Source organism: Malaclemys terrapin, chromosome 1, assembly GCF_027887155.1.
Source record: "Malaclemys terrapin pileata isolate rMalTer1 chromosome 1, rMalTer1.hap1, whole genome shotgun sequence".
Classification (NCBI taxonomy): domain Eukaryota; kingdom Metazoa; phylum Chordata; order Testudines; family Emydidae; genus Malaclemys; species Malaclemys terrapin.
This window is the reverse complement of record NC_071505.1, coordinates 13,873,120-13,899,513: the sequence shown is the minus strand read 5'-3', so window position 1 is coordinate 13,899,513 and position 26,394 is coordinate 13,873,120. Positions and strand designations below refer to the sequence as shown.

General features: G+C 43.1%; 1 protein-coding gene across 11 annotated transcripts in view; it reads right to left on the bottom strand.

Moving 5' to 3' along the window:
- The window catches only part of CELF2 (CUGBP Elav-like family member 2), a 438,989-nt gene that overhangs the window by 24,460 nt on the left and 388,135 nt on the right, over positions 1-26,394 (bottom strand). For 7 of the 11 annotated variants that reach the window (XM_054016413.1, XM_054016421.1, XM_054016432.1 and 4 more), the window contains one exon: positions 22,510-22,644. In XM_054016413.1, the coding sequence (XP_053872388.1) occupies positions 22,510-22,644 (135 nt within the window). Of the gene's footprint in view, positions 1-19,619; positions 19,752-22,509; positions 22,645-26,394 lie in introns of all 11 variants that reach the window. The other 4 variants (XM_054016397.1, XM_054016390.1, XM_054016383.1 and 1 more) reach the window with 1 other exon arrangement.

Below are 26,394 nucleotides of genomic sequence, written 5' to 3'. Positions count from 1 at the left end.
TGATTGTGAACTAATGGTAGGAGAATAGGGCTGCCCTCAGACTATGACTGAATTTTTTCACGTTTTTTTAAAGGGCTGGATCCATTTTATAACCATTTGTAACATGACAGACAAGATTCTATTCGCTTAGAAGCATTTCTACGGCACTCCCCACTAGAATACCAGTCATTGGAAAGATTGGATGTCTCTTTCTAGACGACATGCGCTAGCTCAGTGTTTCTCAATCTTTTTGATACCAGGGACTGACTTGCTGCCTTCCTAAACTGTGTCATGGAGATCTCAGGGACCTGTGCTGGACCATGGACCAGTCGTTGAGAAACACTGCACTAGCCTTCAGAAGTTATTGGGATCATTGCAGGAATTACGGGGTGAAATTTTATGGCCTGCTTTAGAGGCCAGATTACAACAGTATAATGGTGACTTCTGATCTTAAAAATTATGACCATATGAAAAACGATCTGAGCGACAAGCTGAAAGATCCAGTTGCACTTTCAAGACTAGGGGTTGCACTTGAATCCTGGGCCAAATTTTCCCCAATTCCCAATGCTGTACTCTGTTCCAGTTGTCTGCTGCCCTCTCTCCCAGAGGGGGTCTGCATTGCTCCTCTATAGAGAGTTTGTAGATCACTTTGGGACCTCTTTGGAATGAAAAGTTCTATATGTGAAAGATAAGAAGGTCAAGATGATTGTTCTCCGATTACAGCCTCTGCTCTTTAGTTCATACTGCCCCCACTGCACCTCATGCCTGGAACCATTTCTCTGATCCAGTATCTCATGCAACCACCTGGTCTGCCACCTATTACCTCCATTCCCACCCCCATTCTTTTCAATGGATACCCATGCAAATGAATAAAATCAAAGTTATCATGAAAGTGTGAACCAGGATGGGAGCATGTCATAACCAGACTAGATATGGGGTATGTGTGTACGCGCAGTCCAGACTAGAGAGGGCTTGTGTCACCATCTGCCATAATATTATTGACTAGTGAGTCATTAGTTTTCAAATGATATCGCACAAGGCATATTTTGTACAAAGAGTATTACAGTAGAGTGTAGGGTGGGAATATAGGGGTGCATTCAGTCACAGGGCATGTCACCAAAAGGAGTAACCTCATGACCGGATTGTCCCACCCTCACCTGCTGTTTTACCAGGACATATTGAATTTAAGACTTGGATCCTGTTCCCTTTGAAGTCAGTGGGAGATTTGCCATCAACTTCAGTGGGAATAGGATCTGGATCTCAGACTGCATGCTCTTTGGGCCAGGTCTATCTTTGAAGTGCAAGGCACCAGTCACACCTATAGCTGTATTCAAATAATGATGATTTCACAGAAGGCCAGAAGGAACCATTACATTTATCTAACCTGCTCTTCTGCATTAACACAGGCCACAGATTTCACCCAGTTGTTTCTGCGACAAGCTGAGCAACTGGTATTACCTCTTGGGGCTAGGATTTTTGAAGGAGCCTAAAGAATTAAAGTTTCAATGGAATCTGGGCACCTATCTCCAAATGCCAGCCTAGCAAGACATCCAATCCTGACGTAAAGACCCCGGACCATATTCTCAGATACTGTAAACTGGCGAAGCGCCGCTGAGGTCAATAGAGCGATGACAATTTACGTAAGGCTGACGCTCAGCGCTCAGGGATGGTGAGGTCTGTAGCTATGCAAGCGAAGTCAGTGATATGTGTAATATTACTTATACCCTGTTCTGCATTGTCTGAGCACTGCACAACCAGTCAGTGCTTTGGGCAAAGGGAGTACGGTAGTATGGAGCACAGAAAGAATGACAATGCTGCATGAAAACATATTAGGTAATCTTGCGGTGAAGTTACTGGACTCAAAGTCAAAAGATCTGGTGTCTTTTCCCAGCTCTGCCACAGATGTCCTGTGTGACCCTGGGCAAGTCACTTAATCTCTCTCAGTTCCCCATCTGTAAAATGGGGATACTAATATTTCCTTTCTCCTACCTTAGACTGTACTATCTTTGGGTTAGGGACTCTTTCTTCCTATGTATATTTTGTCATAGAGCCTAGAACAATGAGGCCATGATCTTGGCTGGGCCCTTACGAGTGACTGTGATACATGTGATAAAATTAGAACAATATTCCTGAGTCTGACACAGACTCATTTGGCATGCTCTTGTGCAACTCACAACGTCTTGTGCCCCAAGTTCCCCATCTATAAACTGGCTCCCGTTATCCACCTCAAAGGGCTGCGGTAAGAATCCGTTAATGCTCATAAAGCACTTTGCAATGAACTAAAGTGCTGTATAAATGCTAATTATTATCATTGTTGTTCTGGATGAAAGGACCCGTTAGATCATGCAGCCCACAACTGTGCACTGGCAGGAAGACCGACTAGATGATCTAATAGGCCTTTTCCATCTTCACTCTCTGTGATAAATGTCAGATTATAATTGTCTCCGATGACTTCTTAGTGAAGGCACATCCCACGGAAAAGTGGGACCCTAGGAAGCTGCATACCATATGCTTAAAGGTTGTCACTGGCGTCCCACCTTTTCTTGGGCAACGTGCTGGGTTCCAAAAGACTGGAGCAGATGTCTGATGACAGGACCACAAAAATAACACGATGTCGGCCTGGTCCAAGGCATAAAAAACAAATAGCAATATTCCAAATGGTGTTTTCTATGATTTGCAAGTGGGATTTATTTCTTTTTAACAATATTGTATTTGTTTTAGGTAACCCTATTTAACACCCCCGCCCCCCAGCCTTGGTTTAAAAGGAGCACAAGCGTTCCTTCTTGTTGTAAGTGGCAGAGTATGCAAGCAATGTAAGGGCAGAATTCTCCTCTCCAAGCCTCAGCAGGGGCCTCCTAGCTGCATGGAGGATCTCGCTATAGCACATTTTCGACTAGTTCCGCGTATCTGGGGAGAGCAAAATATAGGAGTCAAGATCCACTGGGCCAGATCCTGCTTTGTCCCAAGGCTGCTTTGTGATGCTCCAGTGTTTCAAAGCAACCACAATTCTGGTTTAGTTAGCAATTTAAGGATTCTTCCTACCCAAGAGATATATCAGCTCCTGCACCACCCTCAGCCCAGGACAGGGGCATGACCTGGGGCACGGCTTGGCCATCTCTATGTGCTGGTGATCTCTGATGGCTTGCAGTGATGGGCAGCTTGCATAAATTAGAGGAGCCTCTACATTATAGTGAATGGCCCCAAGATTGGTGCATCCACCCCTTCCTCGTCAGATGTGCTGAGCTCCACTCGTCCCCACTGTACAGTTCTGAAAGCAGTGCTTTGCCCCAAGAGATCCATCCATCCATCAGATGCACTGGGAAATAATTCTGATCTCATATTTAAAAAAAGGGTCTGTGGAACTGGTGTCTGTTTTGGTGCTTTCTTCATAAAGATTCATGTCAGTAACTGGGTTAAGAGCACTTGAATTCGCTGTGCACACAACCTTTCCCTTAGTGCTGTTTAGACAGTTCTCAGTTATGTTCCCCATGACTGCCCGTGTTTTACAAGTCAATACTGGTGTCGGAGACAGTTTGACACTGGTGATTTTATTTTCTGGATACTGCACCTTTGCCATGTCTAAGAATCCTGCCTGGAGACTGCAGCCAGTTTCCTCTCTCATCCTCTGCAGCAAGTTCCAGCTGGTGCTCACCAACAAACCCCCAGTGCTCACACATGGAGACTTCACTTTTGTTCTTTCTTGGTGTTTTTCTTAATGGAATGTTACTGAAATTTTAGGCTCAGCTTCCCCCTGCAAGCATGCACAGATTTCCAGCCAAGGCTCACTCTTGCTCTGGGAAAGTCTCCTCTTCTCAAAGCTACCAAGATAGACTTGTTTTTCTTCCCTTCTTGAGTCCTTGATCTTCCTCCCCAGGCAGCCCTCAACCACGAGTCTGTCTCTGACTCACCACTGCATCCACAGTCCCTTCTGACTTCAGGGAGCAGATTGCATGGGTCCTGCTTTAATCTGTTCCTGACTAAAAAAAGTGCAAGAACAGTGCAGTAATTTCCAGTTGAGTGCAAGTCATATATGAAGACCCCAGGAAAACATCAGAATGAGTGTGGGTTAGTGGTGTGCCTACTGGATTGGGAGTCTACAGACCTAGGTTCTGGTCTCAGCTCTGCCATTTATGTGCCAGGTAACCTTGGGCAAATCACTTCACCAAGCTGTGTGTCTGTTTCCATTCCTACCCTCTCCTTGGTTTGTCTATTTAGAGTGCCAGATTAGCTGGGCATGTCTTCACTGCAGCGTTGGCTTGAGTTATCTACTCACGCTAACCCGTCTCAAGACGGGCTGGCTAGAGTCAAAGATGCCACACCACAAAACAACACATGAGCAGCACAGAGTGATTAAGAACATAAGCAGTGCAAAGTATCTGAGTCCCCACTGCATTATTAGCTCAAGCACCAGCAGCACCTGAGTTTCAACCCACCCTCCCTAAAGGGCTAGGTAACTTGAGTTTAAAGCTCTGCTTAACTTGAGGCTAGAGATTTCTGTGTATGCACAGGAGTTGGGTTAGGGGCAACACTGGAGTTATACCTCGAGCTAACAACGCAGTGAAGACAAGCCCTCTGTATTTGTACAGCACCTCGCACAATGGGGTCCCAAGCTCGACTGAGGCTGCTAGGTGCTACTGTAGTGAAAATAAATAAGAATAATACAAAAGGATGTAGATGTCATTTTTCTAATAAAGTATCTAATAAAGACAGCTCCCCAGTCAGCGATAAAGAAGGAAGAGAAAATGTGCAGTGGGGTGGAAATAAGGACCAAAAGTTCTTTAAAAATCTAAGAAAGCTAATTCCGGGGAATGGAATTTACAAGTTCCCCCAGAAAGTCCCTTGAGTGAAAAAAAAAATCCTTTAATCTCTCGTTTGGTACAAGAGGGAGGACAAAGCGAAACGAGAGACTGGCTTTAAGGATAATCAAGTTAAGGCAGAGTTCTCCATTGTCATTTTATTGTTTAGCTTGTAAAACAATGGTAACTGGGTCTCTCTCTCTCAAATGTTATGTGAAGGTAATGAATTTTAGTGCTGGCAAAAGCGAGAGACTAAGGACATTGGCCAGAATTTTACATTGTTGGACAGACTCTAAACAAACCTTCCCACTCAGCTGTTATCAGCAACATACCCTGGTCTTTCAGTCCCAGCCCTCTCCTGAAGACAGAGACTAATTATTCTGAATTGTGGGCAGTTTCTTATGCAGCCTGGGACTTACACCATCCAGCTGGCGTTATTTAGGATCAGTCCTAGCTCTGACCTTAAGCATCCAAACCAACTCCCTCTCCATAGCCCCACCAACATAGCCACTGACAGGGACTGGCTGGTTTTCAAGAAGGTGTGACCAACAACGTCACTTCTAATGCATCTGTTAAACGTCTGCCATGTTACAATGAGCAGCTGAAGTGCAGTGATGCTGTGGTTTATTAAATAAAAATTATAAACATGGGGGTTGCGGGGAGGGGGAGAGGAGGAAACTGGTCGAGTCAATCAAACAGCCCACATAACACTGCATGGTGGGATTTGCGGTAATATTTCTGTCTGAAATGAGCACACATGACGGATTCTGACTGCATAAGGAACGTTCTAAAAGGGAAGAACAATTAAGCAATGACAGAGGCATCATCTTTATTAGATAATCACAACCCAGGGGCATTAGCCAACGTCGAGTGTCTCTTATCCCATGGGGTCTAATTATTCTGTGATAATAACCACACCTCCAAGTTTTAATTTATTCCTGTGAAGATTTTTTTTTTTTTTTGGTGGGGTGAAGCAAATGGGTATATTCAATATTTGTGCTGGAGGAAGATGCAATTGGCCTTTCAAAAGGGCTCATCAGTATTCTAATCTAACTAGCACATGCAACTGGCATTAAAACGTCTGCCCTTTATGGTGATCTCCAGCAAATCAGAAGATTCACTCCCATCCAAACTGGTGGTGCTATAGTCTGTGTCATGAGTATAGGTAGGCATGCAGAGATTCAATTCTGTGTCCTGGGGCAACTTTTGGCACAAAGGTTTTCTTGGGTTGGAGAGGCTGGCTTTCTGTCAGGCTGTCTAATTAACACGCCATTGACGGGCTGAAAGAAAACTAAAAACGTAAGACTGGTAGGCTGATTTCTGAAGTGCTGCCTGACAGCATGTCAAAGATCAAGATTTTAGTAAATGTAAGTGTTCTACCCACGCTCAGGATAGAACAAAGAGTGAGACAGACACCCCATGGGAAGGGGAACAAAGAGCAGGGGAGCAGTAGAGTCACATAGAAGCAGTGGAGTGACAACATAGGGAGGGGAGACAATGTAATAATAACTCGGGGATGACTCAGAGATACCAGGCCCTCCCTTTCATCGTCACATCCAGGCTGAGTGACTCCTGTAATGGCTGATCCAGGCTTGAGGAAAAAAGAGGCCAAGGATGTCTTGCAAGACAACCATCTCCTAGACAGGAGGAAGGGAAAGCAGTAATAGCTGCCACCTCAGCTTCAAATCTCCCATGTGCAAAGGAGACCAAGGAGGCCTTTTTCAGGCTGACCTTCCCAGCCCAACCCAAAGCTGTCTTAACATTTTAGCAGGAATGTCTCAATTTCTATCGGAGTTTAGCACAGCTCTTCTAAGGAGCTCTAATCAAAGCATTGCAAAGGGCTTTCCAAAGATTGATTAACATTTGGTGAGGTGCCGTGAGTACATGCTCTTATGCCCATTTTACAGATGGGAAAACGAAGCACAGAGGGGTGAAGTGACTTGCTCAAGGCTACACAGCAATTCAGTAACAGGGCTGGAAACAGTACCCAGGAGTCCAGAGCCAAAATTTTCAAAAAGCGGAGCCCAAAGTTAGACTCCTAAACAGCTGACCTGACTTTCAAAAGTGCAAATAGGATCTCCTGGGTGCTCAGCACCCCCACTCTGTGTTTGTCTTGTCTATTTAGACAATATTATCTCATTGTTTCCTTGTATTCCCCTGTCTGTCTGTATCCATCTGCTGTCTCTTGTCTTATACTTAGATTGGGGAGGGACTGGCTTTTTCTTCTGCATTTGTATAGTACCTAGCATAACGGGGACCTAGTTCATACCTGTGGATCCTAGGTGCTACAATAAATAATAATAATAATAATAATAATGGCCACTTACATAGCAGCTCAAATATGGATTTAGGAGCCAAACTTCTGGCTCCTATTTTTTTTTTAAAAGCATGGCCCTAGCTCCTAGCCCTGCAAGAGCATAATTCCTCACAGTACTCAAAGAAAAGAGGAGAAATCAGAGAACATCCAAGCTGTTGCAGAGATTGTGGAAACATGTACAAGGTGATTATTTTTTGTTGTTTTCTGTTTCACTGACATGTTTTTTCTACCACCATCGCTCTATCTACAGGAAGCCCACTCTGGTAGCAAATATATTGCGTTAAGGCCATGGGAGCCTGGGAGACTATGGAGAGGGAGAGACTGGGAAGAGCAGGTAACATATTGAGCAGGTCTGAAATTGTTACTTCTGTTCTGTTTGAACCGTACTGATCAGCAAAGATTGGCCTTCGCTGCTATAAGTTTCATTTTCCTTTCCTACCCTTTGCATAGCACTACATTGTACATGCTGTACAACGAAAACCTCGACTTTGGTCTTGCATGTACCATACATTTAAGACACCTAGTGGAATCACAAGTAGGGCACATGTACTAGCCTGGATGGAGCAATATCATTTCATGGCGTACAATAGTTCCAACTGTAATTGGGTAAAAAAAAAACCCCAAACCCAGAACAAAACAAACAAACAAACAAACAAACCCTACCATGCAAAGACAATGCTGAGCCAGTACTGAAACTTTACACGCCCAGCTTATTCAATGGGGACAAAGATTGTACCCTGCTTACTATGGGCCCTGCCTTAGGGCTTGTCTACTCGGTGAGTTAGTCCGCATGAAGGAGGGGCGTACATTTAATGTCACGCACTAAGCGGCCTGTATGGAGGATTCCCTGGTGCCCATTAACAAAGAGCTGTTTGAAAAGGGACTACATAAACATACACCAAGGAACTTCTAGTGTGTGCCAGCAGCGTCCACGCTGACCAGCTAATGCACGACATGCTAGTGTGGACTAAAATTCACACTCCTCCGTTGCGGACCACAGCACTGCATAGACAAGCCTTTAGCTAAGGTACCGGTGAGCTATACCCAACAATGGAGTTTTACCTTCTCCTTGCAGATGCAGGGTCGGCCAGAGGATTCAGGGGGTCTGGGGCAAAGCAGGGGAGCGGACATACCGGGCAGCGCTCCAAGTCTGCAGCGGCAGGTCCTTCAGTTGCTCCATGTCTTCGGCAGCACCGAAGGACCTGCTGCTGAAATGCCGCCGAAGACCCGGACCGCCGCCAGGTAAATAAAAAGGCGCCTCTGGCCAGGAAAGGGATTCTTGGCCAGGGCTCGCGGGGCTCCTGGGGGGCCCGGGGCAAATTGCCCCACTTGCTGCTTCCCCCCCAGCTCTGGGCGGCCCTGTGCAGATGTACCATTGGGCTTCTCCAATTATTTTTGTTATTTCAAACTCTTTTGACTTTGGTGGCGCTGCAGTTCAAGGATTTAGGCCTCAGTCTCACAATGAGCTCTACACAGACAGACCCCAACATACAGCCCCATTGAAGTCAATATCCGAAGTGCTTATGAGCTTAAGTCAATGCAGCTCTACTTGAGAAGGTCCATCTACATAAAGCTCTTTGTAGGAGCAAGGCCTTGGGTCATAAGGACTTCAGAGCAGGGACCTTTTCTGTGCTAAGCCATAATAATAAATGATGATCATCTTTCCATCATGAAGTGACAGTGTCCGGAGAGAGAGGCTAGACGGTGGTTTTAAGGTAAGCAATTGATGTACTTGCCACAAGAATGCTTTTCACTTATGAATGACAGGAGAGGTGGTCCCCATGATTGCAAATGAGAGGAGAGGTGTCCAGGAGACAGTGAGGTAGTCACACAATGAAAAAAATTGAGAACTCCTGGCTGATGTAATTACAATCCAGTCGGTGCAGCAGTCTGTGGATTGCGGAGTAGATTCTTGATTGAGCATGCATGGGCAGTGACATACCGGGGTGTATATCATTCACCTCTTTACTAGACAAAAAGTTGCAGAAAACTATTTGATTTGATGTAAAATTACACAACCGGTTCCCCTTGTATTGTATATAATTTTGTAAAATAATATATCAGTGCCAATTCAATATGACAATAACACTTTGCACTAACATAGCACATCTCTTCCAGAGATAGCAACGTGCCTTACAAACCTACAAAGGCAGATAAATATTTCACAGATGTGGCAAAGTCAGGAACAGAACCCAGGTTTCTTAGCACCATATTCAATCCACTAGGTCACAGTGGATAAAAAACTTTCCATGAACTTGTCCTGTAATATACCACAGACTATCAGGAGATCACAAGCAGCAGATCTTTGGGCACAAGGTAGAATTCCGGGCAGTGTGGGGCAAGCACTGGTGTGGTGAACCATTACTATTAAACTTCTTCCTGTGTGCAGGTTTTATCAAGATTTAAATTAATTCACGACAATTAGCAACTCCTGTTCTCAGTCAGAGCTTCTTGCAAAGCACGTGGTGTCTGAGGTTGAGTGTCCACCTTCTGTAGCCGAGGTGACAGCAGCACTTGATGATTCTTTGGCAGAAAATAAACCTGAACAAGCCAGCAATATAGTCATGGTTTGTGTCTTACGTGCAACTTGTACTGATGAGCTTTTTTTTTTATTTTTTAAATTGAATTTCTTGTGGCTGACCACAGCTGAAAATTATTACAGATTGTGTGGTAGAGACACACTGCCAAAATGTACTGTATTGCACAGTGTTAGGTGTACACAGCAGGAAACGTACAACCTGAAATGTGCTAACCCAATGGATTTAATACTTTAAGCAGAAGATAATGTACTATAGATCAAAAAACCCCAACATTTCTTGCGTTGAATTAGATCCTTCAAAACTAGGGTTCAGTTTAAGTTCTATACTCCGATTCCTAAAAAAATTATTTGTTTAACGAGCACAGTGCTATACTCTGAAAAAGACAAATGCATTTCTATCCTTTTTATAGCAGCTGGTATTTTTTAAATCTTGTTCCATGCATACAGTAGGACACTTCTGCTCTGGCTTAGTGTAAAGAAGAGTTATGCAACCCTGAGGAAACAGTCAGATTTTTCTGGGTCAAACCTCGTACAATCTTAATCGTCACTCTAAAAAGAGACAAGAAGTTCTGTAGAAAGACCCTTCCGAAAGTTTCAGGAAGAACTCAAACTTATTTATTGGCAAGTTCTGTTGATTTCATTCACACTACCACTAAATGGCATTTCAGCAACTGAACTTCTTTATGATCCTAGTGATGATGCTACAGCAATACGCCCTGCTCTGAGATGGAATATGCACTTTCTAGGAATATGTGCAAAGGAACTAATACATTTGAAGGGAGAATTATATTTTACAAACAGACCATTCTGGTTGATTGCTCGACAGCTCTTATGGGTTCCCCCCTTCACCCTTCAGGTCATTATTGTAGCTGTCATTCTCCCAGGTAAGGGAGATAGGCTGGGGACATCCTGACTTCAAAGTGGCTCCCTGCCGAGCTCACCACACAGCTCTTTGCAAGATGGGGGCTTTAGTTTCGGAGCTTCTCAGGCCACATTTCATTGGGAGAGGTGTAGCCTACTTTAGTGGTGCTATTAAAAACATTAAATATCGGCCAATATTCTCAAACCTGGGTGTCTAAACTTAGGTTCCTAAATCCATCCCCTAATTATCAGAGGTGTTAAGTGCCAATAAATCTCACTGAAGTCAACGTGAGTTGTTCGTGGCTTGCAGCCTTTGAGAATAAGGTCACTTAAGTGCCTAAATTATGGATTTAGGCATCAAAGAGTGAAAAAATACAGACACAAGTCTCACAGTTAAAGGGAATGTTTTGCAGACAAAAATTCTACTTGAAGCCATAGCCTCTTGTACGTTAGGAAAATCAAGACCCATTTGCCACTGTAACCCACTGGTCAATGTGTGTTGTGTGTTCACCTCTTCCTGATTCATGGAGTATCTAAGGGTATGTCTTCACTACCAGCTGGATTGGCGGGCAGCGATCGATCCAGCGGGGACGATTTATCATGTCTAGTCTAGATCGATCCCCCTCCCCCCATTGTAGACCAGGCCTCAGCATAGAGTCTTTGCTCTTTAACTCGAGCACCGCACGCTTTCAGCTGTAGAGGCCTCTAATTCAGCCCTTGGTGAGTGAACCAAGATGGCATCCACTGCTTGGTAATAAAATCTTCCCATTAATAAGTAACATAATTATGACTAACATTATTACATCACACATAGAAAGCGAACTGATTCTATGCAATGCCCATTATAGCAATAATTACACCAGGGATCAGCGCTCCCTATCAGTGAAATAATGACTTGCCTCAAAGTGTATCAACAACTGCAACACAAACATCATAATAGTATCAGAGGGGTAGCCGTGTTAGTCTGGATCTGTAAAAAGCGACAGAGTCTCCTGTGGCACCTTATAGACTAACAGACGTATTGGAACATAATCTTTTGTGGGTGAATGCCCACTTTGTCCACCACATGCGTCTGACAAAGTGGGTATTCACCCACGAAAGCTTATCCTAATAGTATTTAGCTCTTACATGGCACTTTTCAACTTCAAAGCTTTCACAAACATCAACTAAGACTCCAGAACACCCAATCAGCAAGTACATGTTATTCTTGTTTTACATATGGGTAAAGCTAGGCAGAGAGATTAAATGACTTGCAAAAGGCCAAATAAAGGGAGACAGTATCAGAGCTGGGATTAGAACAAAGAAGTTCCTGCCTCTCAGTCCCATGTTCAGACCACTAGATCATACCCTCTATCAGGATTTTTTCTCTCTCTTGTTTCTCTCAAATGTACAAGCCACAACCCAAACCTTACAAAAGAAATCAGTCTAGATTAAAATATATCATAAGAATTTATGTACTTTGGTTACATAAGTGCACAGAATATGCCTTTTAAAAACTACTTTATCTGTCAGATCATATTTTTGCCCTAAAAATAATAGCTTAACATTCAAGTGAGTTCCCGCCCCAAATGTAATGAATGGCTTTTTAAATGATAGTACAATATATTGTACTTGATCATGTTAATTCTATACCAAGACATGTAAGTGGTTAACTTGTATTGAAGTGGAAGAGAAAGCTGCTGCGTTTTAAACGGATTTGTTCCAGCGTGAACCATCTACCTTGATTCATTCTGTAGAAAACTGTCAGAGCTTCATATTCACCTACAGGTTTGGTTATTTTTGGATCATCCTGGAAGCAAATCATAGACAGCACAGTGGGTGCATTGGCCTATAACAAAATGTCACTGTGGCAGACGTGAACTGCTGATTGGAGAAATAGGTATTGTACTGAAGTGAATAAAAAGAGGAGCTTTTAAAAAGGTCTATTTGAACATTCTTTGCTGCGTCTCTGCTGAGGTATCTTAAATTTTCTGTAAAATGCCTAACGTTTCAACAATTGTGTTCCCAACTTGAATACTTTTAACTAACAAAGGCAATCTTTGTGCTATGTTATTGAGCAGATAAAATAATAAATGTCCTAAGAATCATTTTACTTCATCTTTAAGAAAAATGAACAGAGATGATGTTGGTGCAAATAAAGTTTTGACCAATGAACCACAGATACTAACTGTAAGTGACCACCCTGTACTTTTAAGAAGGGAAAGAACAGATTAATTGTAATGGGACTGACATCAACTGCCCTCATTAAATTGGGTAAGCATGTCTATTCTAACCCCCCATTTTCAGCTGCTTTATAACTTTCAGAAACTTCCTCCTTTGGGGATGAAATTTTCCAGTGTTGGCACCTGCCCAAAAGTAGCTTATTTTGAGTATGGGGATATATATAATTTATTTACTATTCTAATTAAAAATGTTTGCAGCTTTTTTATTTTATTTTTATAACAGCTCTACTGCTTAAAATGGATGGGAACAGAAAGTTGAACTTTGGCATGGAAAAAGCACAGTCAAATTTGGTTTTGATTTGAGTGTAATGACCTGTTGAAAATCATATTCTTTGCACACACAATATATTTTGCATAGACACTTCCTTCTAGATTCCAAGTATGCAGGCTGATAAAGCCATGTTACCTGAGCATGCAAGGCCAGCTTAGCTCTGTGGTGAGATGAACAGTGAATGAGACAGGGTTTTCAGGGAACTATGTCTCATTCACTACTCATCTTATATTGTAAAAGCTGCAAACTCCTGCAGAATAAAGTGCAAACTCTGTCAGAATAAAGAGGCTCCTTATAAGGTACAGGATCTGGGATAAGACATTCCAGTGTTGTTTAGCCAAGAAGTTCAACCTTTTGGATTTTACTTTTTGAAAATATATGCATCTTTAAGAAAAAAACAAAACAAAAACACATTTTAGAAAAATGTATTAAAAATGTATCTTAGAATACCCATTGACTTCCGTAAGCACTGAAACTGGCCTCCAGCGAGCATGGATAAGCACTCAAAAGTCAGGAAATGATCAAGTTAAGTTTGTATAGCATCCTTGTAAAGTGAGTGCATGTCATGTTCCCCTTTAGCAGTTAGTGCACATATAAAACTGCTATGGCTGGGAGCAAACAGAGTTACTCCCTTAGCTCAGGTAGTAGAGGTTTATGCTTTGGGGCTGAAAAGGTCCTGCATTCCAACCCTGTAAAATATCTTGTGGAGGGGTAATTACCTTTGCTATTCTAATTATCTGTGCCCCATATGTGCTTATAATACATTCTGTAACCACAGAATCACATACTCTTTCTTGAAAACATTCTATCAGAATTGTTTTCTACAAATTTCGATACAGATCGCTAGCATCCTGTAGTACTTTGTGTTACTGGTGTAAACTCACAGTCCATGAAGGTCATTTATATGCAACATACATAGTAAATTATTCTTACACAACATACTGCATATTTACTATAGCGACATAGGACAATTGTGAAAATGTGAGGGAATACAAAGGCTACTTATGTGCACTGCTAAATTAGCTTCTGAGTTAGCTACTTTATCCCCCATGGTACCAGAAAATTGCATTGTGGACATGTATGCAGGTACAATTTGCTGCCTCTTCCCTTCTCTTTGCAGTCACCTGGGAAGGCTGTGCTACTGGCTGTTGAAAAAAATGTATACCATATTATATTTAGGAAATAGTACAGGATCATGTGATTAAAAACTGTATTGTGATGCATATGTGCAAGAGGGCAGAATTAAAGGTGTATGTGAAATCATAAATTTTGTATTTCCTGACTTTTGTGTGCAGCCTAAATGTTCCCGTCTTGTAGTATATTTACTGGAATATAATATCAGTTTATATAATACTGGGGGCTCGTATACCATCTTTCACCAGAGATTTTAAAATGCTGTGTAAACATTAATTAAACCTAACATCAAGAATGTGAGGTAGGTGAACTATATTATCCCTAAGTTTACATGTGGGTAAATCAAGGCAAGCTAAGTGTCACACAGTGAATTGAAGGCAGAGTACCTGTTCTTGAACATACATTTGCTAGCGTACCCCCTAGCACCCATGTGGAGTCCTACTGACTTTCCTGGCATTTTGTGCAGGCACTGGGATCTGTGCTAGTGCATCTATTTATAAGATCTAGCCACAGTCTGGAAGAGAATCCAGGATTCCTGATTTCTAGTCCCAAGTTTTAACCATTATAAAATATTGCCTCTCTACACCGATATAGGGTTACCATATTTAAAAAATAAAAAACGAGGACACTCCATGGGGCCCTGGCCCCGCCCCTTTCCCAGCCCCGGCCCTGCCCCAACTCTGTCGCTTCCCCACCCCAACTCCACCCATTCCCCAAAGTCCCAGCCCTAACTCCCCCTCCTTCCTCCCAGCCACACGAAAAGGGCTGCCCCAGCGCTACCGGCTTCACGGTTTGCCGGGCAGCCCCCAGACCCCGCACCCCCAGCCGGCGCTTCCCCAGCACAGCTGGAGCCCGGGAGGGGAAGCGCCCAGGCCGGGGGTGCAGGATCCGGAAGCATGGGGGCTGTCCGAAGCCCGAGCGCTACCGGCTTCACGGTTTGCTGGGCAGCCCCCAGACCCCGCGCCCCCGGCCTGCGCTTCCCCAGCACAGCTGGAGCCCGGGAGGGGAAGCGCCCAGCCGGGCGCGCAGGGTCTGGAGGCTGCCCGGCAAACCGTGAAGCCGGTAGTGCTCTGGCTTCGGGCAGCCCCCTTGCCTCCGGACCCTGCGCTGCCGGAGCAGAGCAGCTGGAGCCCGGGAGGGGAAGTGCCCGGCCGCTATTTTTCCTGGACATGTTCAGCTTTTTGGCAATTCCCCCCCGACGGGGGTTTGATTACCAAAAAGCCGGACATGTCCGGGAAAAAACGGATGTCTGGTAACCCTACACTGATACAGAGTTCCAATCATTTAAAAAAGAAAAGTGTTCCAAACAAGTGGGGGGAAAAAAAGAGTGAAGAATTCATTAACTAAATAGGGGTGATTAAAGTAAATAAAAGAAACAATTATCATATCAAAATAAAAGACAAGAACGATAATTAAATGAGGCTTCTAAAGACCTGTGAGAAATTCATGGAAGAGTAATATGCATTTACCTGGTTTTTATTCTTTCATTTTTATCCACTACCATCTAATAATTGCAAAAAACAACAAAAAACCCCAACAAAAAACAAAAAAACCCCCAGTTACTCTATAATCATAGGCAATTTAAACTATTTTAATTTTTTTCCCAAGGCCACTAGACAAAAGAACCTATTTATTGCCTGAGGGGATTTTTTTTTCTAAAATGAAAGCTTAATCTTTCATATTTTTTTTTTAAGCAAAGGCTTTTAAAAATAATTTCTAACAATGCTGTAGGGAGAGACTTCCATGGATATGCAAAATTGAAAATATAAATTTACAATTATAAAAAAATTAATAGTTTTGGGGATTGCATTGTCTCTGTCCTTTCTGGATTAATATTGTCTGAAGCTTTAAAGAAAGTATTTAGAAAGAGAGAGAATACTTTAAAGTGTTCAGCACAGGGAAGGGAATGACTGTTCATAGAGTGGCGTCAAACCCATTTAGGAGTTGTGCTGGGCTGTGTTTATAGTAAAATGCAGGGTTTTATTTTGAAATATAAAACTGGCTGAACTTTGAAAGGAGGTGTTTCATATAAATTCAACAGTTAGTATTAGAGGGCCCAGGCCTGCAAGATGCTGATCACCTTTCAAGTCCTCTTAAGTCTTCTTGGGGGCCAGCCGCAAAATGTGGCATCCTCAAATATCAGGCAAGATTTTGGTTTGGTGTCATCTCTATTCTTGTGTCCCCATGAGGTGCTGAGTTGATCCAAGTGTGTCTGAGCACATGCAGAACTCAGTGCAAGTCCAGGGCACTCTGAACCTCATAGGACCAGGTCTAAAGAGGAGCCCTAATTGAAACACCCATCTTTTGAGGATACCAGATTTTACTGCTAGCTCCAATTTCTAGATGGAACCAAAACCCTGGATCTGAGCATGAAATGAACTTTGAAGGAATAGGGGATAAATCTGGATTTGAATTTTTGTGGTGTTGGACTATTATTAATGGCCTAGTTCAGAAAAGTATTTATGTGCATACCTATTCAGGACAGCACTTTGACATCAATGGGACTTAAATATCTGCTTAAAGTTAAGCTGTCCTGAATATGGGAGCTTTCCTGAATCAGGGCCTATTAATTTAATGCATTATCTAGAAAGACAGAAACATTTCTTCCTATGCTTACTCTGGGCTTTGTAATCGGACAGTATAATTTACTCCCACTAAACCCACCAAACTGGAGAAAATTAGACCCAAAGTACCCCCATTCCTCTGGAAAAAACCTCCAATACTGAAAGGCAGAGTCAAAAGTTTTCTGCCGATCTATTTCAAGTTTTAATGGAAATACTTTGTGCTACTATGAAATGCTTTATGGAACTAAATGTATTTTTCATAGAGCAGAGAAGAATCCATGAAGATATTGTTCAGGTTTACAAAATACGTAATAGGGTGAAGAATGTGGAACCAGATAAGAAAGGTTAACTTGAAGGACATTTTAACAATGGTTGGTTAGTTGTGGAGGGCATAAAGAGACTATTAAATATGCACTCAGTACCACAGTAAGCTTTCAAATGTTGAAAATGGTTTTCCTGTGGCTATTAACTCCAGCTAAGATTTTGAAAAGGGATTTGTGATTTGGGGGTGCCTAACCTGGGGGGTCGGGTGTTCAGCCCTTGTTGAAAATCATCAAAGTGTCACCCAAAATCATGAGTCATTTCTGAAAACCATGGTCTCTGCCACTAGGGGGCCACCACTCCCCCCCCATACTGGGTTGCCCCCTAGGAGGTATTTACTCATCCCATCTGAAACATCTGCCTCAGCGCATCCCATTCACCGTCATCATCTGAAAACATCTATTTTCCCAGGTGGATTTGCAAGTTCTAACTGTTGGGCCCTTTGCTTTTCAGTGATGGTACAAGTTTTGTTTTCTTACCGCTAACACTCTTTAGTATTTAGTTTTATTGTGTATTTGGGAGGTTTGCATAATACAAACAGCGTCCATACAGTACCCTCAGCTTTATACATGAAATTACGGTGAAATAAAAGGCCACCTCCAGCTTCTTCCAAAGCTTCCCCAGGTTTCATAGGGAAGTCTCTGAGCCAGGTGCTCAGCTGGTATAAAACACAACTGAAGCCAGTAAAGTTATGCTGATTTACACTCGCTGAGAAATGTCCAAACTTCACCTCCTTCCTGGGTGGAGTAATTACTCTGACGCTTAATTCAGGGCTTTAGCATCTGACTCAACAGAAGAGCCCTGCAATCCTATGTAAGGTCTTAAGTCTTCCACGCTTTTCAAGGGAAGTAGAGAAGAGTTAAGATATTTCTTGCCAGATCAGAGAAACTGGAAGGAATCAAAAAATGAAATTTTATCTCAAAAATGCAAAATCAACATAACTGGGGGAAATATAATCTAAAACACTGGCATATGACGCGGAGAGAGATAAATGGGAGGAGATGCTCACTACAGATGCTAAGATATAATTGGATAGCTATGTATGTATACGATTTTACAACGGGATATGCTGATCAATATATCCTGCATTATATGAAGCACAAGCACAACTATATAGGTTAGCCTATCTTCCTGTAGCATTGAATTAAATACATTAGCAACACTGCATGCTGTTGTGGGTGCCCCACTTCAATGAAGGCATAATTACATTGGAGAGGGTCCAGAAAAAGGTGATAAAGATGATTAAGATACTAGTAGAAGCCTGGATTTTTCAGACATTCAAAGCTAGTCTTCCCAACACAGCAGAAACCATGCAGTAGTGAACAATCCTTTGGTAGCAATATGGGCTAGATGTGGGGCTGGCTCTCGCTTTTTTGCCGCCCCAGGCAAAAAAGCCTCCTGCCTTGCCCCTTCCCCCCCCCCCCCGGAGCGCGGCAGGGGAGGGCACCGAGCCCACCGCGGCTCTGCTGGCAGCCGGAGCCCTGGGAGAATGGCAGAGAGCCTGGCCGGGGCTCCGCTCTCCGCGGCGGCGAGCCCAGTCGCGGCCCCGCTCTCCCCGGCGGCTGGAGCCGGAGCGCCATGCCGCCCCCGTACAGGTGCCTCCCCAAGCACAAGCTTGGTGAGCTGGTGCCTGGAGCCGGCCCTGGCTAGAGGGCCAAATAGGCCATCCCTAACTTTTAAAATGCTCTGATTGTGGGGGAAAGAATTATTTAGAGTGGCTAATGGAAAAGTGGGATGCAAGCAAATAATTAGGCTGGACACCAGAAAACATTTTCTAACAATAAGGTTAATTAGGCCATTAAATAATACTGGAAGGGAAGTGTAAATATTCCCATCTCTGGAGTTATTCAGGTTAAGCAACACTTGGAAATGTCCTTTAGAACAATCCTATGTTGGCAGCAGTTGGACTATTTGATCTAAGGAGTCTTTTTCATCTCCAAAATGTATAGTGTATAGAATCCTCAAGACAGCTGTTTGTACCACAGACCTCAAGGAGAGTCATTATAGAATTAACGTTGCCTCTGCAACCTTCATTCAGCCCCTTTATACATATGCATGATAATACAGTCTTTATTATATTATCACACTATTTTTTCCAGAGGACCCTGTCTCATTCAGTGCACAGGATGAATGGTGCTCACTGAATGAGCAGCTATTCAATATTTTGTTTTCTCCTCATTGTTCACTGTGTGGCCTCATTCCTTATTTACTGCACACTAGTCAAACCCTGCTCTAAATTCAGAATTATTCATTTCCTCACTGACTTCCCTACGGTACTCATCTGGATAGTATCTGAGGGCTTCACAAACATTAATTAATTTAGGTTCACAAAACCCCTGTTGAAGGGTGGTATTATCCCCATTTTACAGATGGGGAACTGATGTACAGAGAAATTAATGTCAAAAGTATCTACTAATTGTGGCATGATTTTTCAGAGCACTTAGTATTATATAACATTGTATCTTTTCAAAGCACAGATCCTATTGACTTCAGTTGCAGCTGTGAGTGCTCAGTGACTTGTGCATGTCAGACTCCAGGGTCTCAAGTTGAGCCCCCAGAACATGATGAAAATACAAATAGTGACCTCCTGTGAAAAGTTTGGTTAAGTGACTTGCCCAGCATCACGTAGTTTGGCAGGGCAGGGATAGAATCCAGTTCTCCAGGGCAGCATTCAACTGCCCTAACCATGAGACTGTCCTTCCTCTTCATGCAGTCCCCTGCCTCATGCACTACACAACTTCCAAGTTCTGCAACAAATAAGGCAAGGGTCCTCAGTATGGAATTTCCTAGCTTTTGAGTGCTTGACTTTGCAACCTTAATGTTCTTTTAACACAGTGTTTTGTTTGTTAATTCCTAGGTTTTTAAAAGAGCAAACTGAATCCCCTCCCCTCCCTCCCCCCGAAATTGCAGCATGTGGCATCATACAGATGCCCACATGGACCATCAGCAGGGTTGGAACCTTTAGATCCACAGCACAGATGTCTGCCAATTGCGCTAACAGCGTTTCTGACAGCAGCGTGAGACACACACTTTGCCAGTGCATTTCACAGATTTGATGACAGCAGAAAGAATAGCGAGACTCAGGAATCTTGGGTGCCATACCAGGAGGAGAGTGTGTTCCAGTAAGCATCACAGACCCTTCTGTCAGTTCCTCTAAGCTTGACTCCTTTCCCATCCCCTCTAACCCGTCTCTGTCCCAATCTTGTCTCTTCCCACCCCTTGGCTCCTCGTCCCAGGCCCAGGCCCACTCTCCTTGCCTCCCCAGTCTCACCTCAGACCCAGTCTTCCCTTCTAAGGTCCCCATTCAAGTCCCAGTCTTCCTATCCTTCCAATATCTTTCTTTCCCCACTCCCAGTTTCCTTGCCCAGCCAGTCTAAGTTCCTCCCCACCCCAACTCCTTGTCCAATCCCCACTGGCTCCCAGTCTTAATTTCCCCTCCCCACTCCCCGGTCTTTATCCAGCCAGTCCCTGTTGTCCCCCTCATCTTAGCTCCTGGTCAGATGTGTCTACTCACCTCCACTCATTCCCAGTCCCAGTTTCCTTGCCCAATCAGTCCCAGTCTCCCCCAAACTTCAAGTCACGGTTTCTCTCCCTTTCCCCACAGTCCCAGTCTCACCAGCCTCCTTGCCCCAATCTATGCCTCCCCTTCCCCCAGTCTAGCTCCTGCCTCCTCTGCATTTGAGTGAGGCGCCTTCCTCCTCCACACTGCCTGGGCTCCAGCAGGGGTGCCATCGAGAGCACAGGAGAGACAGGCTTTCTGCGGTCAGTTCCGATGCCCAACCCCATCCTGGCTGGGGAGTAGTAATTCAAGGGAAAGTCTTTCTAAGCCCCGGGTTGGATCGTGCTCAGTTGCTTTGTGGGAATGGTACATGTGCAGTCTGATGAGCCTAGGAGCTGTATGGGGAGGGAGCATGCTCAGGGAGGATGGAATCTTCAGAGATTTTAGCTGGGTATGTCTAGACTTCTGCTGGAGATGTAATTTATAGCTTGGGTAGTCATGAGTACATTAGCTTTGACCAAGTGCAGAAGTGGAGCCAGCATAGGCAGCAGGAGGGGTTAGCTTCACTGAGTACAATCTGACTTGGATCCTAGGTGCTTACTTGGGTGGCTAGTCCATCCCCCCACCTGTGCCACCATGGCTCCACTTCTATTTTTAGCGCACTAGCTCGAGTAAAGCTAGTGTGCATACTTCTATCTGAGCTATACCTCCAGCTCAAGTGATTAAACCTACCCTAACAAGTCTCTACTGGGCATGTCTGAACTGAGTTTTTTTTGAATACTTAAACTTGACCAAATTTGGGCAGATTTCCAGGGAAACAGAAACAGACAAATCTCTGACACAAAGGCCTCGCCCCTGACAAATTTCGAGTCCCCATTCCAAAGCCTGGTGTTCTAGAGCTTCCCAAAGTAAAGGTTGCAGATTTTCTTTTTTTAACATTGCAAAACGAAGTACTTCCCCCTAGCTTTATCCTTGGAAATGGCTGCACCCTTGTGTCTAACACATTCAGCCTGAGGCAGACACCCGGTATGGAAAAATTCAGTCCAATAGTCTGGTAAAAAGGTAAAAGCCACTGAAAACAGAGTCTTACAATGGAAGTGTTAATAATAATAGGTGGTGTTACATTCTCTGCCTATAACATATGTCAAAGATTGCCTCCCTTGTGGTTGAGCTCAAACCTTCTGCCACAGATTATTTTATCATGAGGGATGAATATACTTAGAAACAAGATTAAACACAAATGTTCTTTAGTGGCATCTAAAATGATATGAATGTTTTTAGAATCGCCATAAACACACTTCATGATGCAAATTACTACACCCTGAAGCCTTTATATAAAGATAAGGGGTCAGATTCTCAGCTCAGTTACACCAATGTAAATAACTCTAGCCTCCACTGGCTTTGGAGATGATGAGGAGTTATTGATTACTGAATTTACACCAGTGTATGGAGATCAGAATCCAGCAAGATTTTCAGTATGCATCTGGTCTTACTTCCATAATTGCCTCTCAGTTACCAGCAGGAGCAATCTCTGAAGGCACCATAGGAAGAAAAAGAAAAGGCAAGAAAAAAAAAAAAAGAAAAAAAAAAAAAAGAGGGAACAAATTCAGTTTGTCTTTTTTTCTAGCATGAGAGGACTTGACTCATGTTCTGGATTCTTTCTGAAACGTTAAATCTCACTGAGTTCCTCATGCAACTAGAGTTTTCTTGTGCCTGCTGGGTGTTGTAAGACTGCAACATGGGCCCTAACCCTGCAGTGAGCTGGGCAGAGCAGACCGATGTGCCCGCATGGAACAACTTGCAAAATCCAGGCTTTAGTTAGCTGCTTAAACACACTTTTTTAATTAAAACATTTTACTAAAAATATCCCCCCAAACCCTCCACACTTTTCACGTGCAAGTTGGTTGGTTTTGGAAGTGATAAACAGATACGGGATCACCATTCTGAGGCTCTCCTTCTAGTCTACTGTTACTGCAGAATCTGAATGGAAAGTAATCTACTCTTACCAGGACTTGTGAGCGCTCCCAGCGCACCAGTCGTTGTGGAGAGAGGATTTGCATTGGTGGTGGTAGCTGAGGTTTGGGCGGCGGCTGCTGCGGCTGCTAAAGTTGCCAAATTCTGTAACTGTAAAGCATTCATGCCTGTGCAGAGAACAAAATGCAGCTTCAGCAACAGGGTTAATTAAGAGATTTCCAGTTTAAAAGTTGTATTCATTTTAAAGGAATATAAGACTGGTAAAGGTTGCCAGATTGACAGTCCTACCAGTGATTTAAACCCTCCTTTCATTCCCAGAACAGCTACAGCCTGGGCAGTATAAGCTACCCCCCACTGGCCCCAGCCAATGTGCCTCATATCTGTCTTACAGGTGAGAGGGTGGATGGTTTTGTTGTTACAGCACAGGCTTGCAACTCAGGAAATTTGTGTTTAGTTCCCACCTCCGTCAACGAGTTGTGGTGTGACAAGTCACTTAATCTCTCTATGTGATAATAATACTTCCTGACCTCACCGTAGGTGGAGAGAAGGTAAATTAATTATTGCTTGAGAGGTACTCGGATCCTATCAAGTTCAGTCCCCAAGTCCCTTCTTCACTTCTCTACTTAGACTACCGCACAATAACAGCCAATTGTGAGAGCAATTTTTGCTTGAAATTCCTTCTGTCTATTTGGAACTGAATCGAGACCATCAAATTCAGCACGGAACAGCTATCAGACAGTAATGATTTCCAGTCACTATCATTTGGGGCCAGATTTGAACTGGGGACCTCTAGGCAGAATGTTCTGTATCATGTAAGCCATCCAGATTCTCAAAACCACTTGTTAGTTAGTTTATTCAGTACTTTACGAGATGTAGTGAAGGATACATCTACATTTCAGAATGATGTAAAGACCTTCAAGAGAGGGGTAAATTTAAAAAGCATTGCATTTAATTTAGATAAATATGAAATAGGACATCTATTGCAGACAAAGACTAAACAACACTCATACAAAATGGAAGAAGAATGATTAAAAAACAACAATGTGACAAAGAACCTGAAATCTCAATGGGATGCAGCTGCTCAAAGATGAAAATGGTGTACAGAGTGTTTATATATATGGGCATCACAACTATATACATAGGCATAATTTGTAGGACAAAAAGAAATAACGCCTCTTTCCCCCACCTTGGTTTGGCCACATGTGGGTGTTCTGCATATGCCGTATGAAAAGGACATTGATAAATTAGAGGAAATCCAGAGAAGAATGTCAAAGTAATTAAGCTATGACCATATGAGCAGGAGAACTTAATATGAACTTGGAGAAAATGAGAAGAGGGGATATCATAACACTCTACAAGTATTTGAGAGCTAATAAAATAAAAGAGCAGAAGGGACATTTTACAGAGACTGAGACCACATGGCATAATAAAGAGCAGCAATAGCTTGAAACTAACACAGGACAGAATTAGGTTAGATATTAGAAACCAGACTTGTAGAAATGCTCAGCACCCAGAAGTTTCCATTTATCTACCGTGAGAGCCTCTAAATGCTGAGAACTTCAATACAGTATCCAGATTTTCAGAAGTGTCTAATTGAGAATGGAGCTCTTCTGAAAATCGGCCCCAGTTGTGGATGTCAAGCACTTTTCAATAATGACTCTACCAAAAAAAAAAAAAAAAAAAAAGAAAAAGAAATAGGTGATGGATGATCTTACTAGTAATGTGGCTGAAGAACCATCACTTAGAGGAATCTGGAACCAACATCATATACTTTGAGGGACTAACAGAGGAAAACCTCTCTCATGACATCTCATAGAATTTAAGAACTATATAAACCATAAGGTTTTTCTCAATCCCCATCACCTATAATAGTTTACAAGGCACAATACAACATATAACTACTCTAATTACAAGGTACTAATAACCAAGGTAATTAGGTGTAACTACTGTATCCTGTAATCACAGGTCGTCATTGAGTTTGCTCAGCTTTTTAAGCTAGAGCTTTATCATGATTATACATAGCACTCATCACGTTCAAAGTGCTTTAGAAAAATACTTTAAAAACTCTGTAGTTTAATTACATGGAAACTTTATAATTACCAAAGAATTAGGGACGGGCAAACCTGTCTGAAAAAAATAAACAGCCTGAAACACAGCTCTCATCTTCAACCAAGTCTTCTTTTGAAACATGAAAGAATTTGGTGAACTTTTTGAAAAGGTTGAGCCTTGAACGTCTTCATTTCAGATGGGATAGGACAAGGAAATACTAAAGTATACCAAGACGGGCTTTCCTTGTAGTGTTTCCTCAGAGGCTAAAACTAGGGAATAATGGAAACTTCTTATGAGAGACGGCTCTTGTGAGCTTTCCAACCCAAAGTGGGTTGGCTAGGTACTTTTGAATGCATAGGTTTGATTAAGTGCGGATGCTTGGGGAAGCTTCACATTATTTTATGCTGATCCATGCCTTTAGGAGCTTGTCCATCACTAAATAATCTGAAATTTCTATGTATATGCTTTTAGGACATTATCCATAGCTGAATACTTGCTCATCAATTGCGGCAATGATAGTGAAGGGATGAATTGGGAGGTATGTTGTCCCTGCTGGAGGCAGGCGCAAGTCCTCTTGGAGAGCAGAGCCACTGTTTATAGTTTTTTACAGCCTTCAACAAACAAGTTGTGCTGTCTGGTATGGAGAAGGAAGTTAGCTATGGTTCCTCCCCATCCTCTACAGTTTCTGATACAGCTATGGTCCCTCCCCCATCTCCTAGCTCTCAGGAAGCACAAGAGTAAAGATTGTGCCTTGCCCTTATGCAGGGGCACAAAAGTAGGGGAGGAAAGAGAGAGAGAAACTTCTAGAATCCTCTTGCTCACACACTTGTGAACTCCTATAGACCACCCACAATCTGCCACTACATGAGGCGAGGTGTGTAAAGTACTTTCTACAATTCTGATTTATACAGAAAGCCTCCAGAGTAGTTCAGCCAGTGGATCACCAAATTTAGAGACAGAGGAGACCTATTAGTTTACTGACTCCATCTCTTTGCAAGGGCGGGAAACATTTTGAAAGATGGGGTGTGGGCTCAGGTTTCATTCTAGATTGCTCTTTGGCCCCAATGTGCCCTTCATAAAGTTTCAGGTCCACTAGAAGTCTACAGAGCTCAACACCAAGACTCCAGCAAACAATGCAAATCTTCATGGAGGCCACCGTTAATGCCATTCTGTGGTCTGGCTGGTAGAAATACGCAATAAAGCAGCCTCTCTCTCCACTGGACTGGCTGCCGATCAGAAGGAGGTTGCAGTTGAATTATATTTTCTGTGTGGTGATGCTTCCTGGTGGTACTTTTAAACAGTTCACAATTTAGACTGGCAAATAGCGGTGAACAAAGATGCACACAGCAATGCTGAAAAGAATTTTTGGAGATAGCTTCTGACTGGTGGAATCCCATCAATTTCTGCAACATGCACGCAGATTTCTCTGAAACTCGTTTGGTAAGCAAAAAGAATCGGAAACAATTCGCTATTGCTTTCTATTTCATGGCCAATGAAGAACTACATGGGTGCAAGGCTATGGGAGCTGAGAGACAGCATGTATGCAGTGCTCGAGGAAAACAAAACACAAAGAATTAGAGACAAGGCTAATCGGCAGCACCAAAAGCAACAGCTCGCCTTAGCCTGGGGAGCCAGTCTAGCTCCCAGGTGGAGGCAAAATGAATGCCCACCTCTCTTCATCTCACAAAACCTTTTTATAGCACAAAGAAGCAGGTAGACTAGCTTCCTGTGGAAGCAAAGGGAGATCTTCTCCACTAACAGAAGATTTTTTCAAACCCAAAAGAATGTTAAGAAGCAAGAAACATACATCAAAGAAGTCCTCTCCCCACCCTGCATGTGTCACTGGAAAAGTGACTACAACACACTGG